We start from the raw sequence: 21,109 nt of genomic DNA, 5'->3' as shown, positions 1-21,109 counted from the left end.
AGATTTCTACACAGATCTTAATTTTAGGATAATAAAGTAAATGTAGGCCCAGAATGTTATATTGGAGGACACATTCGCTTCTTTGTCATTGGCTATTCATATATCATATTTATATACTCTACCTATTCAATATTATAGTGGTGCCAATAATTGAAGCAACATCTTAAGTCAGGATGTTTTTTCAGTAGGCGCGGCATTAATGTTTATGGATAGTTAATACATTTTTCATATACTTGTTGAAAGAATACCTATAGTATATTCAAAATATTAGAACCTTTATAAACTAGCTTAATATGTAGATTAATATACTATTCAATTATCATCATTTAGTTCCCAGTAAAACACTTAATTTTATATATTTCTCTTTATTCGTTGTCATATATTACGATACTTATTTTTATATTAGGTATACAAAATGCAAAAATATGTTAGTTGTGCAATTTAATAAAGGCATTTATTATAAATTATTTCTTAGTAATAATAAATAGCTATATCTATAATCTTTGCTCACTAGGTGACAAAACTTTGTACACTCGAGGTCAGTTACTCCTCACATGAAGATATATTGTGATATTAGTTAGGAAGTATTGAGCGAGTAATGTACTGAAAAATAAATAGTTTATACAAGTTAACAATTCAAATAGGTATTATGATCTTGGCAATATATAACTTTTAGAAGAATCGGAACGTAAATCCTTACGTTCCAATTCTTCTTGTTCAGTCATCCCACTAAACATTGCCGTGAAATCGTGCATGTGTTATTATTATTGACATTCCATTTTTTTATTGAAATTTTATTCCGTGTTTAATTTTGAAATATTTAAGTAAAAATAACATGAAAAAAGTTTAGATTTAACATAAAAAAAACACTTTCACATTTGTCCGTATTTCATCAAAGGAAAAATATATTTTATACCATAATGTTATCAAAAATACATATGATATATAAAAGTTAATCAGGCGCTGTTCACAAGTGTACAAAGCTTCACTTATATATTACAATTTGGTCTGCAGACTATAATTGTTTTAGTAAAAGCCTTATCTGTATGCTACAAAATAATTCAAGCATATACGTATACAAGTACATTTTTAACCTTCGAAACCAAAAATAGTTTTCATAATTTTTTTTTTTATAAAAATGTGACTTCAGTGGTCACTCGTTTAATACTTGTCAAATTTATGGTACAGCTACGGTAGCAATGCTGTCCCCAAATCTGAATTAGTTATTTAAAATTACAATTGTAATTAGCAGTTTATACCTAATATTTAAATTTGGCTTTATAATAATTATCACAGACTCAAATAGCAAAACAAAAGCATTTAAGTCAGGAAACGAATCCCTTTATACATTTTTATTAGATAATAATATATAAGAATTTTCTATTTACTTTCGTGGTATTTATTGTATAATGCAAACGCTGTATCAATGGAACAACTTAGTTATTATTTAGTGAGTTAACCCAAATAATTATCATTATTCATGTTTATCATACAGACAACAAAATAGGGACTGAATTACAAAAGAAATTAAATTTTAAATAATTTTATATAATAAATATGTAGGTATTCAATTAAATAGAATGCGTATGTACCAATGACACAATATAAAAACTTTTACATATATTTTTTATATTAGGTTTTGTACTTTTATTTTATACAAATATTTCATAAGTTTCGCTATTCTAATAATTTAATCTGTAAGTATTTTATTTATATACACTATTTATTTTACACCTTAACAATCGACTCGATTAAAATATTATATATTGTATGAGTTCATTCAAGTTATATATATATAATTATTTACTCTCGTACGCCTTTCAGTTATTATTAGCAATAAATGTGTCGAACCCATCAGTTATTTAAAATTTATTTATAGCACTAATTTAAAAAGATCATTTACTTATAAAGTAAAGTTACTTAAAAACTGAAATATGGATAATGGAAATAGATGTCTTTATATTAAATTAAAATATCGGAGTTATTTGTATGAATTGGGCCGCGTTATATCAGACTTGTAGATGTTACAATGAAAGGTTAAAGAGTTTAAAAAATAAATCACTTTTATTCTGATAATATACACTCCACTCTTCATAAAACTTCAAATACTTTGCAGCTATTTACTTTCTAAGACAAAACTTTAGTTGACTGAATGTAGCTTCAATTCAATCATGATTATTAAAAAGCCGGAACGCATTCGCGATAGCATTCACCTACTGGCAGTGAAATTGTCCATGGTCGGCGTCATCACTTCACAACAAGTGTCCAATTAACACCGTGTCGTATTAAAAATAATAGCATTATAACATCTAAATAGTAGAATAATCAGGGACATAGTGAGGCGCCTGGAGTGGCTCTTCGCCACAGCAGGCGCAGGGCAGTCAGCGGGCCGGAGCTCTTCTTACTACGCGAAGGAGGACCGGGCCTGCTCTGACATCCTTAAATAACCGTATGGCCTCGCCGTGCGTCAAACCAGCAGTCCCTCGGCCGTTTACGGACAGGATTTCGTCACCTGGAATATGGAGAAAGTCGATTGTTTATCTTAGTGGAAAGAGTTAGGGGTAGGATAATCGAGATTTTGGATATTTATTGAATGAATTGTTCAGAACTAAGCTAAATCTATAGATGAAAATACCAACAGACGTACAGATTCCATTACTCTTTTCTTATCGTATTTTTTTATTTACACATTTGTACTCATTTATAGATATGTTTATTATCAAAAACTTTTTTTTGAGAGTAATTAATCAACATTATATGATAAAATTATTATTTTAATTAAAAACCTCTCTGCTCAACTATTACAAAGACACTTGTACAGCAGATATATAATTAATTAGTTCAGTGAAAGATTTCTAGTGTGTGTAATTATTTGAGAAATCAATGGCTCGTAAAAAAACACCAAAATAAGTCTCTCTTATGTCGTTGATATTTTGAAGCTTCAAATATAAGGTTTCGATTTCTATATATTCGACAACCATTACCGTACTCAAACCGTACCGTAATACAAAATAGGTACGTACGATATGTATGTACGTATTTTTAAATAGTGTATTAACAATCAACAACTAATTTCATAATAGCCACGACATGAACAACTTCGTAATACTCCGTATATGGTAACGTATAGTTCAAAATGTCGAATTATTCCTTTATATAAAGTTAAAAAATTATGTAGGCAGGTGGTTTAAAGTGAATTCAGAGGGCAGTGAAATGCAGCTGTTATTAACCGACAGTGAGGAATGTGCACGTTACACAATAACCCATAATAGCTTTTGCATTATGTAAGGAGACTATGAACTCTTTGTCTGCACGTATACGAGGCATATATCATCTAAATTACTCTTTACCCTTTATTGAAATATATGAATATAAATTCTCAATAAACATAAGCTACAAGATTTATTTAGCGAGATGGCCCTTAATAAGTGATCAATACAAAATAATTTTCTTGTGTAAAATTTCGAGTGTGAAAATTGTAGAATCCAGTTCTGACAACTGGTTTGACACTTTCGGATATGAATAATTTTAAGTGAAATTTCGTTACCTTCTCGAAGTAAACCGGACTCCGCGGCTTGGCCGTTGTTGAATATTGTTTTCACAAAAATGCCCATGTCTCCTCGAGGTGAATCCTTTCCTCCCACGATACTAAAACCAAGCCCCTTGCCACCAGCAGACTTTGTGAAACGCACCTGGAAATGTACAATAATATCCTTTTATGTTGATTTACTGTAAATAATTAATCTACACTCAGTCTTATAGAAGGATACTTCTGACAGGTAATTTAAGATGGGAGTTTATCTTATTTTAAATTATTATAATTAGGGAAACTGAATGATAAGAAATTAAACTAATTTTACTATACGACTAAATTACTAATTTACACCGATGTTGTTTTGTTGGTCTATTAATGAATACGTATGGTATATTTAACAAAGATTACTTGTAATATCAATTGAAAAACAAATAAATACCTCAAAAGTGTGTGTGTCTCGAGGTTCAGGAATTGGGGGTCGTTTAGAGGTTTTCTGAGAGGTAGGTGACGCCACAGGAGGTTTTGCAGACCGAGGCGTTGAACTGACACGCAACTCGGAAACACCATTCCTTAATTGCTGGATTGGATCCTGTCGCATTTGCACTCTGGGCAATCTGTACGGTTCTTCCCATAACCTTTCAGTATCACTAGCCAATCGGTCGTATCCATTTTTATAAATAGGTATCTCAACGTTTTCACTGTACGGTCTACTTCGCCCATTTCTACTATTATTTCTACGTTCTAAACCATATGAATAGTCTACCACATCTCTGCTTTCATCTTCTTGATTTATAGGAGCTCGGTCTCTGCCATTCTTTGTTCTATATATATTGGGAGAGCTGCATCGTCTTCGAACGCTAGAGGTTTGTCTGGTTGGTGATGGTGAAGGGGGATTTCGAATAGCTGTAGGACTAGGAACATAGAAAGTTGAAGGTTGTTGTTGTGGCGGTGTTAAGACATCGTGTGCTGATAGAGCCCTTCTTCTCAACCCTCCGCCTAATTTTCCAAGTGCTCTGAGAATATCTGGTGCTCCACTAGTGACGCGAAGAGAAGCTGTAGTGTAAACTTTGCCTCGATGCCTGAAGGAAAGTTTTGATGCTGGAGCAGGCGAACAGTGTGGTGGAGGACAGGGTGGCGATGGGGAACGACGAACGGGGCTGGGTTCACGGGTTCCTGAACCAGGTCGCAGCCGTGAGCATCTTCGTCTTAGCTTCCGCCATCGCTGTGATAAATTAGCATTCCAGCTTTCTTCTGAAACATTTGAAAGTACTTAAATTATCAAAAGGCCCGAATTTTATATAAAAATTACAATAGTTAAATATAGGTACATAGGTACATAGATCGTAGATATTATTATTAAACTGGCAGACAGATATTTTGTTTCAAACTTCCGCCTTACTAGAACCTTGAACTATACCTTTTTTGGTATCAGCATCAGACGCATAGTCGTGAGTACGAGGTGGTTGCGCAGGCGGCGTAGCGGGTGCTGCGAAGCTATGTCTTAGTGGGGTCATACGCAGCAGGCGAGGCCTATCACCGCCTCCGCGAGTACCCCAAGCTGGTGCGCCCATTTTCTGAAAAGCCATTTATGACAATTTAGAACCAATATTTTATATATATACCAATAACCCTACCACCTCTTAGGTCTGGGCCTCAGAAATCTGTATCTGTTCCGTGATCATTTCTAATAGGCAAGTAGGTGATCAAACTGCTGTGCCCGACACAACGTCGACTTTTTAGGTCTTAGACATGCCGGTTTCCTCACGATGTTTTCATTCCCCATACGAGCGAGTGTTAAATTCGCACATAGACAGAAAGTTCATGGGTACACGGCCGAGTATAGAACCTACGACCCCAGGGATGAGAGTCGCACGTTGATGCTATTAGGCCAACATTGCTCTATATTATTTTTGATTAAATCCCAATAAATTTCGATGGTGACTTCGAACATGAAGCTCATAAGAGAGACTTATTATTACTTAATATAAAATTTAATCCTAAGGTTTATTATTAATTCTTTGAAGGTATCGTAAATAATCACTGACGTGGGTTGTTATAATAACTGTTACAAGGCTTATATCATGAAGTACATGTATATATAAATCCCACGAGATTAATTAATGGAAACATTAGGTAAATGTAAATTAAAGAGTTCAATGAGGTAAACATATAAACAATAATGTTTTATTATATTTTAAAGTATGCTTGAGTCTATGCGGACAGAGAATTGGCGTGGCGTAGAACTAATACAATACTAATTTGCTACGCGTCCTTTCATTTATTCACCAAAATATACACTTTTATTGTTTTCATATAAAGTATCAATATGATAGCTATAGAACTATAATGGCGTAACTGTGCATACAAAAAAGTAATTAACCACTGCTGCGACCTCAAATCTCACGACGGTTCTCTTTCCGAACAGACTATATCAACAATTGTTGTCACTAAATTGGTAAGTTTCAATATATTTACGTAATTTACAGTGGTTGCCTGGAACAGATCGCTCAAAAGCCTCGTTTCCCTTCTTATTATTTAATTATTTTAATTGTACTGTTTTACTTTGTTTGTTTGTTTGTTAAACATAACTAGATCCGGAGGAACGCATGTAGTTTTAATATATTAATTCCTAAAAACAACTACTGCGTATCTAACAATAGTGGCTAATATACTCACCGACAATTATACAAACTTATAACATCATATAAGGCCATTTCTCTTACGCATTAATTATGTGAGCATTGCCCGAGTTTAATGATTTAATAGTCGGAGCTACGCATCGCTAAATATAACCGTTTGAACATATAAGGAACGTATAAATAGAGGTTATGTTCATCTCATAGACAACACCAAAGCTTTGTTTGTTTAAATGCGTTTTAGTGTCAAAACAACACGTTTGAAACTGGAAAAGCCGTCTATCGTAAAAACAATAATGTGTCTTGCGACTAAAAGTATAAAGATTTGTTTGGTGTGCTGTAGAAATAAAGTTGCATAAAAACTGACCACCATATAACACCCACATAGAGTGGGTTTAGGTCGCGTAAATATCTACGTCCGGTAAGTCTTAATGCCAGCCTTATTGGGATTGACCTAAAAACTACAGTTAAGTACTATATTATGCTAGTGTCTCGAAAGGATTATAAATATTAGTAGTGGCAAGATACGCGCGACTGCTTTGCAGCTTCAATCAGGTCTCGAGAAAACTTTTTATAGTAAGGAAATTGTCCGCAAATGTTATCTAAGTATACGACAGCAATCCCGACGTTATTTAGTTCTCATTATATTCGTGTTGCTGATGTCTCAACTTTAGGATCGCAACATTGAAGTCGGACTCGCAACGATGATTGCTATTAGCAGTTACAGATGACCAGTGCTGTGTGTGTCGACTTTCGATATTCGTGTTGCTGAGGTCTCAACTTTAGGATCGCAACATTGAAGTCGGACTCGCAACGATGATTGCTATTAGCAGTTACAGATGACCAGTGCTGTGTGTGTCCAATTAACATGGCGTGTGTAGGGCCTATCCATCTACATTAGTGGTCCATGGCGAGGCCGTAGCTCCTAGTTGGTTGTGTAAAGGCCGATTTACATTATCTTAGTGTTTAGGAGAGTGCTTTAGGATAGTACTTTAGTTGAAACATGTAAACGCTACGCTAAAGAACTTGCCTTTCAAGTTGTACTAAAGCACTCTCCTAAACACTAAGATAATGTAAATCGGCATTTAAAGCGAGTTAGCGCGCGTCTACTCGTCCGAAGGGCGAAAATAAATGTAAATTTATAAGCATTAATTTTTTCCAGACTTTTATAACAGTACTTTGTGTTACCTATATGAATAAATTCTAGTTTGATTGTACAAACGTTTCGTGGTGTTTGTTATAAGACTAGATGGTGTTGACCAATTACAATCTATCGGAACCGACCATTGTTTCGTCTTACATTTTACGTTCCTACTAAGGGCCATAAAAAACAGTTAAAAGATGTCCTGACAAGATTTTCTAAAATTGAGAAATTCCAAAATTTGAACCCCTACTAAGCATACATATACAGAAAAGCTCAAAAAAGAGATCATCGTAAAGTGATCCATCGTGAGGAAAACCAACTATCTTTAGACCGAGCATCCCTAGCCCCACGGCTAGGGATGCTCGATGATCATCGATGTTGAAAGCAAAAACATCGATGTTCAGGTTTATTAAAATTTTTAACGCGTATTCATTCTTTGCGCCCAGGTCGTTCCCTTCGTTCGTTCGCTCTTTCTCTCACTACTCTTTATCAACAAAGAAATGGATTTAAAGATTCTTCTTTATCAAAATTACTTTACATTGAGTCAGTTGGTAAAAAAAAAAATATCAACTTGAGACTTGAGAGAGAATTTAAAAATGTTGATAGAATGTTACTTTAAAGTAAACAACAACAACAAGTGTTAAGTAGCAACCATTTTTTTAGATTACATATGGGAATTTATTATTTCTCACTTGACCCTTAAATATGAATTTATACCATTTCTAAGCGAATCTGTGAAAGCGTTGAAATAGCTACCTAATTACCTATGGAGCGAGATTACCATCCTACTGTGTAAAGAAAGTAATAATTGTTTAGGCTATGCCGCGTTGGTAACGGTTCAAATTGTATGAATAAAAATCAGGCCTATTTAGACACCAATAATAAAAATAGAATGTTGCTATTTGTAGCCACAAACCCTAATATATTGATCGACGAAGAGCTTGAATCAATGAATTGTAAGTACTTAATTATTGGTAAAACCTATTAGACCAATATATAACTATGAAAAACACAAGGTTAATAATAAAATATAATTGTAGTTCAGTGCAGTACAGCTTTTAACTGTAATTATTGTATTCATTCCGAAGTTTTGGATATGTGCTCATATAAATAGTATAAAATAATGTGTATAAATCGTGAATGGGGCACTAACACAGACTCCTTTTTTAATATCCTTTTCATGTCACGTAGTTTGAAACCGACAAAAAATACATTGTTTCGGATCGAACCCAGGACTTTCTCCATAAAGCCTTGTAGCCGTAATTATTATGAAATAGACTTCGCGGCGTTCGTACGCCAAATTTTGAATGATTAAAAAACTAGGCTAATATAGTTCTAATCTATCCGTGGCCTCAATAATGTAGGACCGTTATTAAATACTTAACTTAATACAGCATAAAATAGATAACATACATTTTAATAGCTACTTTTACGACTATATAGTGAACAGACATGTGCACCCGAATGTACCGACCAGTCGCGGATATCCGGTCGCCGCGGTCGTCCACTCATACAAATATAAAATTAGATTTATGTAAGGAAGATAAATAGTATTTCTTTTTAGTAATATTACAGGTAGAGTTAAATCCATAAAATAAGAACAATAGTTAATAAATGTTTGATCACGTTATTTATTTGTAAAGCGCAAGAAAGTGATAAAGACGAATATTTCTTATAAATATTTCAGGCTTTAAACAACGCTTTCAATAGCTATTCAATGTTATGCTGTTAATATTCTCAATTTATGACAAGAAAGTGTCTCGCTGGTTAGTTCGCATATAAAACAGAAGAGTGTCTAGTGAAACTCATACTGGCAAAACATACAATTATTAAAAAAAGAGATATAATTACGATAATACAACGCTTCGCAAGACACTTATAAAAAATACTGTACCATTGTTTTATATATTCATAGCTTCACATGTTTTCCATAATTGGCAAAAGTTACTTGAATTGACTAGAGTTGTTATGCTAATTTACAAGCAATTCATCGTGTAGGTATTAATTATACATATATATATATATATATATATATATATATATATATATAATAGTTTTGGATACACCTAAAGATGAAATCTAGGATTTCTAAGATAACTTTTAACAGTATAGACAAGATTTGTTGGACATATTAATCACGTTTTATCTACCTAACACCAAAAATACTAGCTTCTTCAACTAATCATACAAGGCAGTGGCAGATAGGTGACAACTTGGCCGCAGACGCCATGGTAAGATTCTTCGAGAACGGTACGGCCAAAGCTCAGAATTGGTAATTGGAAGGACATTGTTCAGAATTGTGGCATCCAAATTCAAAGTAGTCATGATGATCGCCAACCCTCCAAGACTTTCAATAAATATTAAAGTATCTATCTATACTGTAGTCTAAATATAAAAAATGTTATGGCAATTTATTTATCCAGACATAATTAAATTCCAGTCGCCATAGGGCAATAATATATCCGGGGTGATCTCTGTTACTGATAGTCCTCTCTGGGGTCCAATAACAAAGGGGGACAGATGATAAATTATAGGTTCACCAAAGTACAAGCCGAGTTACAAGGATACCCATAAGCCACGAGCGCTGACAGGATCGTGAAATTACACCATACAAAATTATTAATAAATGAAAACAATCCACAACCATATAAAGAAATAAGACTTTTGTTTCCAATATACTCGTATAAACTATAAACAATTATGGCTCCGATTTACAAAAACTCTTTTACCAATGTAAATCGTAACATTGCGAGGCGAAGTATCATTAGAATGTGGAAAAATTATATCCTTTTTTTTATTTTCTTTAGAAAAAATTGTGTTTGTGCTGAGTAGCCATAAGAAAGGCTATAATATAATATCAAGGTACGACCAAATTATAAAGTTCAGACAAATTACCTGTAGGTTATAAGAGCGCGGCTTCATTACAACGTTCTAACCTTTTCAAACGGTAATCTTTCGTAATACATTATGAGACTGATGTATGTTGGTAGAATCTTGGATAAGGTTTAAAGTTATATAAAGCTAGGTCAGAAAAGGTTTAGAAGATGTTTTAAACTTGTACCGTTATTTTGATTGCTACCACTTGTATAATATGTTTTATTGATCTGATCGTGTTATTAGGTTATATAATAAAAGTTTTAACTTTTGTTAAAATTGTTGTTGTGTGCTGTAACATTGCTTAGTGATAATTAAATTGGCACAAAAACACTGTTAATCTAAAAAATATCCAAATAAATATGCAAAATGAATTACGATCGTTTAAAGAAGAGTCCAGTTAGCGGTCAGGTGGGAAAGTGAAGTTAATTTGCCGTCGCGTCCCGTTGTGTGCCGAATTCGGATGATGCTGGTCACTGCTCTTCCGGTTTGTTTATGGTCTATGCAACAGACGTACATTTGCAAAGTCGATTGCAAGTCTGTGACCGTATTCTAAATTTGAAATGACTAGTTATTCATTCTTATTCCTATTATTGATTCTTCTTATTCTCCTATAAGTAATTAAGGTTATCCGGTAAACCGCTGGCCATAACAAATAGTATACAAATACATCTATGCTTTTATTTATGAGTCTTAGTTTTTATGTTAAATATCCTTGTACTAGATGCGTTTAAGATAGTTGTATAAAATGAAATTTGGATCTGCCTCATCTAACCTAGGGTTACCGATATTTATTTTCACAAATGTGATTTTTGACTTGGATTTTTAAATAAACACCTACATAATGATTTCATCACACCCACCCACGATATTAACACGATTCTGTGAACTTGCTAAAATATATTGTTACTTTCTTAAACATTCCTATACTTGTATGTTTTTAATGAATATTATGTAGTTATATTGTATTTTATTTTTAATTCCCGAAATAATTATACCTGCCACGATTAAAGTGTTGATCAACCGAGGCTCACAGTCATTGCAATAGACTAGTTTGCTCCATTACTATTGGAAGACTTTTGATAATATTAACGTTTTAATATATTATTTCATACATTTTTACAAAACAAAAATTTATTTTCTTTCTATATTCTGAATTGAATGCAAATTAAAGATTCCGGTATAAAAGTTCATTGCCTCTGCATTGAAACGTGTGAAATTATTTAAGTGCTCGTGTTTCCTTCGTTAGTGTTTCAATTATAACTAACGTAAGGGCATGAGTAATACTCAAACTTTGTAAGTTTCAAAACTTCGCAAAGTCCATAATTGAAACAACAGCCGTTGTATTTTTTAATTTTTACATTTCAAAATAATATTTTACATTAATATCTATCTCAAAATTAATCTTGATTTTCATTGATCAGCACATTCGAAAATCATTCATCAACAAAATCATGACTTCAATACAAATTTATAAATCAATCACGAGTCTGAATTATCGAATAAACTATATTATGGAACATAGAAGCTTCCAGAACCGGGTGTATTGTTTTCAAAACAAAAGTATAACTTAGGTATTTGTCATAATATCGTATGAGTTCGTGTTTTGCTGCGCCCACGTTTATTAATGTAACTGAGATTTATGCATAGTGACAGCAATAGTGGTACTGGGCCCTTGGGAATGTTACTCGTATTTGTATTGTTACCTCACTGAGACCTTGGACCAACTACTCACTTCATAATTCCTTCATTAACTTTAATCTGTCATTTATTCGGGGCTTTACACAGTATGTGGAAGTCATGCGCTATATTCAAGAGTCCAAGTTTGTATGTTGTGAGTTTCGTTATAATACTACTTTATTCTGTTGTTGTTGACAAAAGTAATAGGGATAAATAAATAATATCTGTTTTTCTCATTTTACTCGAACTATAACTATACTTTTGAAGACAGTAACGTTACTCGATAGCTTGTAATAAAAAATACAGTGCTATCCTTTCACAAAAACGTGAATTAATGTTGTTACCATGTTTGATACCGGTGTAATTGTCCTATACGAACGGTCTTCACACGTTTTATAATCAGTCTGTGTTTTCACTCAAGTTTTTGTATTGGCCTTATAAATTAGGTCTTAATATAAATGATGGACAAAACGTCTTTATTATGGCATCAAACATGGTACTATTTTTAGTCATCGTTTTGCCGATTATTTTGTTTACGCTGGGATGACAGGATATAGGCTTTTATAGTGTTGAGTATTTCTTTGTCTATTATATCATTTTGTTGTAAGAAGCTATTTATCTACAAGCCAAGGTTTACCATTTCGTGAATTAGATAACTGTCTTTAGGGTTATCGTATTTTAATCGTTTTAATATTCTACAAACCAAGAACAATTGTTTCTTTTAATGGCGATAAGAAGCGAAATATGTGTATTTAAAAAACCGGTCTTAGATAAACTTATCGCAAGTAATGTTTAGTAGGCCATACGGTTTATTACCACGGTACAACGTTCTTTACAATAGTGTTCAATCAGCTCTAGTCTTCCCATAATGAATGACCTAGATCTAAGATAGAAAGAAATCTGGGAAATTGCTTCCCACTCTTTGTTATTCAGTTTCGTCTTTGTATTTCTGAAGTGAAAACTGCGTGCGCTGGATTTGTGATTGATGGCAAGTGATGGCCGTTATTTTCTTATTAAACAGTTATAGTACCGTGTAATATAAATTTACAATAAATAACTGCTAAGTTTAATGATAAAATTTGATAAAATGATTGCAGTGTCTTGGAGTTTGAAAATTCTATTAATTGAAAACAGCAGATAATTTTTGAATATATTGCTTACCTAAAGCCAGTAAAGCTTGAAAAAAAAACCTCCGTATTAAAACCTGCTTAAACGGGGTTAATGCTAGTAATCATTAACCCCGTTTAATGTTTCAAGATACAATGACATATTTATTCAAGATTTTTAAAGTAAGGAAATCCGCAGTGCCTGAAAAATATTTTTGAATATATTAATAATCGCGTAAATATGTAAAGAAATAATTATATTTCTTAAATTAGATTATTCATTGTCTATTTTGTTTTTATAAATGTTCACTAGTATTGCTTGTTAGTCTGTGGAAAATACACTAGTTTTGTTTGTCTATGTATGTGTCATTTTTAATTGATTATAAAAGAAATAGGATAAAAGTACAACTGAAATAGCAAACTCTAAATATTGTTTCTTAAAAATAAATATGTTTGCAACACATTTCAGTTTAACTCCCTTATAAATATATACAATAATATGTAATTGAGGACAGAAGAAAAAAGGAAAATTAATATTTTTAACATAGCCTTGTTTTTATTGCAAGCTAAATCGTGACATAAAATCTAGGTTGATAGTATAACGTTTCGAATTGATTTCATGTTAATTGGTTAAACAGAGTATCTACAAGATCGTAATTTTTTTTCCTATAAATATTTATTGAGGATCTTAAGCACTTTCAAGTTTGAGTGAATATAAATTACTATAGTGAGTTTTATGTTCTAGTACAACTCCCATACCCTAATAGGGCATGAACTACATACCTTACTGATTTTGTTTCATTAATAATGTTTTGTAAAGTATAGATATGTAGCTTCTGTGCCTGTTCACACCTCATAGATTTTTGCGTCTATGACAGTTTCCTGGCGAAGTTTTTCTTCTATGTAATGAGCTAACTGGCACACACAAAAGGATATATCCATTGGTGCATAGCCTGAATTCAAACGGAGGGACTTTGGGTTGAGAGTTGCACTTTTAACCAAGACAATAGTGTGTAAGGGTATGATTTAGAGTAGAGACGTAGTGTAAAAACTTATTGTATTAGAACTTATTTGATCCTCTCTGAAAATGAGGTTTAGTGAAGGTAGTAACGGTGTAAATGAGTAATTAAACGTAATGTATTAACTCATTCAACATTTTCGTGACGCATAATTAATATCAGCAGGAAAATATTGTTTATCCTTTATTACGTCTCAGAAATACAAAATAACAATACTATTAATTAAATAAAGATCTAATAACGAATAAACACTTAATTACTCAATGAATGTGACGCAAAAGTTAAAATTCGCTAATCAATATCCTTAAGAACCTGTCACAAATATATAATTAGGAGCAAAGACTATTCAAAATAAGTGACGGAACGAATATTTAAAAGATCATATTTTATCTATAAGATATTTAAAAAATCCAGTGGCGGTACAAGCTTCTTAGGACTGGTCACCTTTTTCAAGATCATTTCTCTTTTCTAATAGGCACGTAGGTGATAAGTCTCTTGTGCCTTACACATTCCGTCGACCGTTTTGGGTCTAAGGTATACTAGTTTCCTCAGAATGATTTTTACCGTACGAGGAATTGTTGAATGCCCACATAGAAAGTCCAGTGATCGAACCTATGACCTCAGGGATAAGAGTCGCACGCAGAAACCACAAGGCCAACATTGTCAATAGTTATCTATGTGTTAATATAGTTTATTTTAGGATAGAAATTATTATTTTTCTCTCTTAGTCAAATACTTAATTACTACCGAACCTAATATCTTTGCTACGCCATAATAATTTCCTACTAGGGTTGCTAGGTTAAGTTACTTCCTTTCACCTCAGAAACTTAAAACGTACTTCGGGCTCAACTATATTATTTATGGAAATAATGGAATAAATATATCCTTCATATTTTTATCCTTTATATTCTTTGTTAATTAAAAACTGAAATATATGAAGCATACAAAATGCTTTGTCGTCAGATATTTGAAGTCAAAGATAATAGAACTGAACTTATCTTTCTATTCTGTTTATAAATAGCTGCTAGTGCGCAGTAATATACTAAACCGTTACATAACGATGGTATTGTTCGTACACGTCAGCATTGTAATTTGTAAATTGAACTCCCTACGTACACGTACCTATAACTATAGCGACAAGCATGTCATGATTCGTTTATCGTGTTTTGTTACGACTTAGCTAAGCCTTTTAAAGTTTATTTTGATCGAGATATGAAGCTTAGTTGGACGTTATAATTCAACGTGGTCTTAAGGAATATAACCTTAGTGACAATTTTTGGAGGGGGACATTAGGGAATCCCTTCTGGAATCATCCGATTATCAACATTATTTTAATCAAAATTTTACCAATAGCTATGAACTATGTTTTCGAATAATTGTCGTGACTTGTTAAAGGTGAAAGGTATCCTGCCAAAAGTAGAATTGGCATTTGTTATAGATCAAGGAGAATATAACTATACAAAGATATACACGGCTTTAATGTGTTATATACGACTAAATACTTAAAAGTGCTACTTAATAACATTTCAAGACTAATAGAGAGTTTCTTAAATGAAACTTGCATTTCTTAGGCTTTGCATTTAACATGATTTTATTGTTAGTAATTGTTTTACATGTTGCCAAGTCGTTTAATCATATTGTTAGCATTCTTGAAAAATTACGAGGATAATTTAAAACTTGTTTGTTAAAGAATAAGTCAATAGTAGTTATATTTAAAGGACTCGCTTTAACTTGGTTCAAGCGAGGTAATTTAATTTAAAAATTTGTGATTTTAAAGATGCACTATCAGTAAAAAAATTGTTCACCTTTATTGAACCCCACAGTATTATAATGAAAAAGTAATAGTAAACTCCTAAATAACATTTGAATTACAGAGAACATAATAAATGTATGATATAAAAATCAATAACTATCGATTACCAGTTTAGGCCAAGTCCTTGTAATATAAAAATAATCAGCTTTAATATATAAAATGTCTGACGGAGTAATGGAGACCGTTTATTAATTCGTATCCCACACTCGTTTCCTATAAAAGGAAAATCGTGTTTGGATCCGCGCTAATGACCTTAAACTTCCATTTCTGCTTCTGCTAAAAATTGTATATAAAATTCTTGTTTTGATTGGAGTAAATTACAACCTCTATAAAAACCAAATAGAATTTAAAAAAGTAACTAAAAAGTTATTTATACCATTGTCAGTTTATAGGATTTAATTCCCTTATTTGATTCTTAGAATGTTTCATTACTTTACAATTACTAGTTCTTACATAACAGCTGTCCCAACACTACTCGCACAGCTGTTCATTATAAAACTGAAATAAATCTCAATAGAGCGACAGATAGCGTTATAAAAAGTGGTTTTATAACATGCTTAATTTACACAACAATGAATTAATAACAATACGTTGGATTAATCTTCTAATGGATTGGTAAGGCGCTATCCACAATATGCATACCGTATAGGCAATAAAACGAGGGTGTAACTTCAATGCACTGCGATGGTGGTCCTACGATACTTCGATCGAGACATTCGTGGAAATTTGATCCTTCAAGTCATAGATTTAGGAGTTTTATTACATAAATTTGATAATTGTGTAGCGGAGTGTAGTTAGGGCAGATTGCAAGGGGACTGGGCCCTAGCGCTTGTTGAACGTTCAAACGAGGTTTTTTAAAACATTTACTTATCAGTATTCCAGCTGATTTAATACAGGAAATTACTTTTTCGTTAAGCGTCAAAATATGCAGAATATGTTTTGATATTTCTTTAAAAAAACCCATATTTAATAATTAATTAAAGTTAATGATTTGATGATGGAATATATAACCTTAGAAATGAATCATTTATCATTGAGTTACACTATAAATGTATACAATTTTTATTTATATGTAAAAGCAGACAAAGCTATATATATGTAACATGTAAATAGCTTGGTGAAGTAAGACGTATTTAAGTGCTCTATATTCACGATCTGCGTGAAAAAAAATTGAGTTGCGTAAAATAAAACTCAATATTTATAATTTCAAAATATTACTAGTGTTAACGAAAATTTGTAAATATATTTTGAAATACTCAAATATTTCCTGGCACTAATTTTCTAATTCGAAAAATTTCATTAAAATGATTCAAACTTACCCACTAAAAATATTAAGTCCAAAGACAATTAAAAGGTTTTAACGTACTGACCACATTTAAAAAGGTTTAAATACACTCATAATTCATTTAAAATTTGTTGTATAAATTCACTGTTGCACTTAAAATTGATCTCAGTAACGAAATAATATAAAATTAAAATATAACGGCCGTGACGTCAACACGTTCGTTATACACGACCGTTGAAATAACACTAACATCAAACATGAAACTTCAGTCGTAACCTCAAACTACAATAAGCCCGCGCTGTCTGACGTTGAGTTTATCTGTGGATTACGAATAAAGGTCTAGTCAAACAGTAATTATTGTATTTATTTCTATACTGTTGTCTATTATAGAGCTAGAAAATGTGTGCTGATGGTTTATAAGTAGTTTAAGACTATAGTGGTACAATAGAAAATAAATTAAATGAATGTAAATTAGCAGTTCTAATATGTTTATTGGTAATAAAGAAAGTCGTTCGTCTTTCTATTAGAAGGGTTCGACACCCCCGTTATACAATTAACACTTATAGAAAATAATTTATTGTCCTACATTTAAAGTATTATTTAGTAAATACTTTTCACGAGTTATTTAAGTCGTGGTTAAATATAAAGTTGGGCAATTCGCAATATACCTGTCGCCTGGAATTTATAGAAGCTGGGATAACGTTTTCATAAAAAAACAATTGTTTCCTATTGGCATATTCACAAGCATCAAAATCTTTTTATAGCTAGCAAAACAGGTACACGCCTTGTCTATGCCTTGAGAGGGTGAAGAAATGTACCGCGGCATTATCTACCTGCACGACACCCAGGGGTCCTTTCAACCGAAACCATTCAACCATATCCAATGAATGATTCTTAACAGCCGTAACACATTCATAAAAACCTGATTTAAGTATAAACACTTGACATAGGCGGGTTTCTTCGGTCAAGTGGAAAGTATACTTGTTTGAACCAAAAATTATAGATTCGTTATTTCAATTTAAACATTATGTGGAATTATAAATCAATTTGCGAAATTAGTCTTAGCGGCGACGACAGTTACTAGGCTAAATACCATTTTTGTATCGAACATTGTTCATGTGATCATGTGGAATTAGGTGATCAATAGTAATTATTGTTTCGCCGGTAATCGAACGGGAAATTCAGGTTATACGCACTGTTACTAATTAATCCGCGGGCGGTCTAATACAAGGCATGTTTCGAAGAAGTATTTAAATAAAAATAGAAACTTCGAAAATTTGAATATGTATTTAGTTTCAAATATATCTTTAACTTGTAATTGTCAGACGACATCTTATCTTATTTAGATCCTTTATTATCTACAATACAATTTTATTTTATCAGTATATTCCAAACAAGTACTATAGAATAATACTTTTAACGTTTCTTTGTAAACGGTTTATAGTTTAGTAATAGGCACCTGGCACATACTGTTATGGGAGATAAAACAACCAAGTCATAATTCAGTTTAATAATTCCAGTAACGACTGTAATCTATCAAGGAAACGTGGTTAAGTGGTCTGGTAAAGAGATATTTCTTTCTTTGTTCCTATGTAAATGAGGTATTGATTTTGTGCACAATAAGTCAGACGAAAGCCCTCAAGGTCCTATACAATATAGAGGAATATACCGCAGTCTGGCGCCGGGAATGCGTCGTCGACAAGGCTGTCATTAACATTTTGACGTAAATTATTGCGTTTTAGGATATTTAGTGAGTCCATTCCACAGCTACCTAAGCTTTTATTTCATTAGATAAATTTGGCACAGAAATATAGCATATCTTATAAGATATGCTAAAAAATATATTATAATTTACATCGGGTACATTGTATACATACAAAATGTATGCAGTAACTTACTTAATTTGCTAAATATACATAAATTTATGACGAGCAGATTGCTCGTTAAGTCGTAATGTCGTTCGGATGTGGACTGTTCACTTAGAAAAATACAATGTACAAACAAAGTATCCAGTAAAATATAATACACCACAGACACCGAATAAAATTTTCTACTACGACTATTTTAGCTGTAATATTTATAGATCAAAGATATAATACTTATGCAAAAGTTTAGCATTAAATATATTTAACACCTTAATTTAAATCAACATATGTATAGGTTTTAGTTATCCTTCCAGTGCATAAAACAAAGTTTATTTAGGTTGTCTGTGGTTTTATGGAGGGGATAGCGGCGGTCACTAGCGGCGCGTGCTTCCTGCGTGCGGGGAGGGCACGTGCACGACTCCAAATTATTAAACAAGCTACACCTACTATACAGGATGTTAGGAGATCCCTCGAGATAGTTTATGAGGATTTATTGTTTGTCTATAGCTTTATTTTATGTTTCTGTTTGCATTTTGTACACGCAATGTATATACTTGTCATGTATGTGACCACATGTATACGTATGAATATTTTATATTTTTATTTCTAAATATATAACTTAATTGCTATAGTTATTTATGTCAATGGCTTAACTGTCACTCAATAATACTAAACATGAATATAATTCTAGAATGACTACGATTAACAGCACAAAATAATTGCTAAGTTAGAAGATAACGCACCACGAATGTCAAACTTATCATCAAAATACCCAATACACAAAATGTTTTTCCTTCAAGTTGTAAAAAGAGAAAACAGACACTGAGTTAAACAGTTCTTAATTGCTGTCCAGACCAGTTTATTAAATGGGATCATACTGGCATTGAATAGAAATTCCAATAACTTATTTAATTTATGTGAAAAATATTGTGTTATCGTATTCATTTTACCGTGCCTTTTTGCAAATTGATAAGAATACAATGGTTCGTATCAGCGTTCTAAGAAGTAAAGTTTTTAAAAGAAATTGTAATTAGATTATTACCTTTTTCTGCTTGATTATGTTTGCTTCACCGACCGAATGATGTTGATAGTTGGAAGGTTAAATAAGTAAGTAGTATTATTAGTTAGTATGTAGATTCCTCAATATCGCATAGTCCCGAGCTCGTTTTAGCTGAGTAAATAAACAAAACACAAAAAATAAAACGTGTACGAAAGTTACAAGTAAGTTACGTTGGCATGGTTACCATTTTTAGGAAAAATTAACAATTGCATCAAATACCTTAATAACAAGTGATTAGTGGTCTTATATTTATAAGAAACATCTTTTTGCACTTTGCTTCTGGTACTTTTAATATAACGACGCGGACGTAGAGTACTTTGTAGATCCTTTTAAAACAGGCTGTATTTTGAAATTGGTAGTGGTTTTAGATCACGACCAAGCGTGAACGCATGATATGTTTAGTAAAGCATTAGGTATTATTTATTTATCAAACCTAAATTATGTAAAAGATAAGTCACGAATTCGGCATATGTATTTTTTTTCATTTATCCTACATAGCGTTATTAGGACTATACCTACCTAATAACGCTATGTATTATTAAAAGTTGGTAATTTTTATTGAAATTAATAAAATTAAAAAATCTTCAATTAATTATTAACAATATATAAGTTTTTAGTTAAAAATAACAATATATATATTTTAAAAACAAATAAATATCTTTGAAATACATCCCTTATATTAGGTTTTATTAATTATCTTTTTCCTTGTAAATTTTCAGTGAATAAAGGTTAATTTTATCTTAACTAATTTAAAAGATTAAGTTTACTGTTAAAGTTGCAGTGTAAGTTGGTCCGTTAGTGTATTGTAGTTGGCGTAAAAAATTCCTTATACATAAATTACATACCGTTAATTTGTATCCAACAAAACTAAGGTTATTATGATTAGTAGTTCCTGAGAATAGCGTGTTTAACCAAACAAAACTCTTTAGCTTTATAATATTAGTATAAATGTACCGTATTTTTATTCCAATAATTAAGAAGTTTAGATAATTTTTCACGATTATCATTGTGTAATAGAAGTTATGATCATATTAATTTCCCTGAGTGGTTTTTTTTTCTACGGAGTTAGAGGTTGGTTCAATATACCGTGTC

At 32.1% G+C, this 21,109-nt stretch overlaps 1 protein-coding gene across 2 annotated transcripts; it reads right to left on the bottom strand.

Moving 5' to 3' along the window:
* Positions 1 to 1,560: 1,560 nt before the first annotated feature.
* Positions 1,561 to 17,363, bottom strand: LOC125053527 (regulating synaptic membrane exocytosis protein 1-like). Of its 2 annotated transcripts, none has more exons than XM_047654909.1 (5): positions 17,127 to 17,363; positions 4,953 to 5,109; positions 3,975 to 4,786; positions 3,548 to 3,692; positions 1,561 to 2,512 (listed from the first exon to the last, which is right to left on the bottom strand). In XM_047654909.1, exons 2-5 carry the CDS (start codon positions 5,104 to 5,106, stop codon positions 2,382 to 2,384), a joined length of 1,242 nt encoding a protein of 413 aa, XP_047510865.1. In that variant the 5' UTR covers positions 5,107 to 5,109; positions 17,127 to 17,363; the 3' UTR covers positions 1,561 to 2,381. The 2 variants fall into 2 exon arrangements, with proteins under 2 accessions (XP_047510865.1, XP_047510872.1); XM_047654916.1 differs by having other exon boundaries at positions 17,178 to 17,363.
* Positions 17,364 to 21,109: the final 3,746 nt, after the last annotated feature.

The sequence above is a fragment of the Pieris napi genome, chromosome 1 (genome assembly GCF_905475465.1).
Source record: "Pieris napi chromosome 1, ilPieNapi1.2, whole genome shotgun sequence".
Taxonomy (NCBI): Eukaryota; Metazoa; Arthropoda; class Insecta; order Lepidoptera; family Pieridae; genus Pieris; species Pieris napi.
Note: the sequence above shows the minus strand (reverse complement) of the source record. Positions and strands in the feature narration are given on the sequence as shown.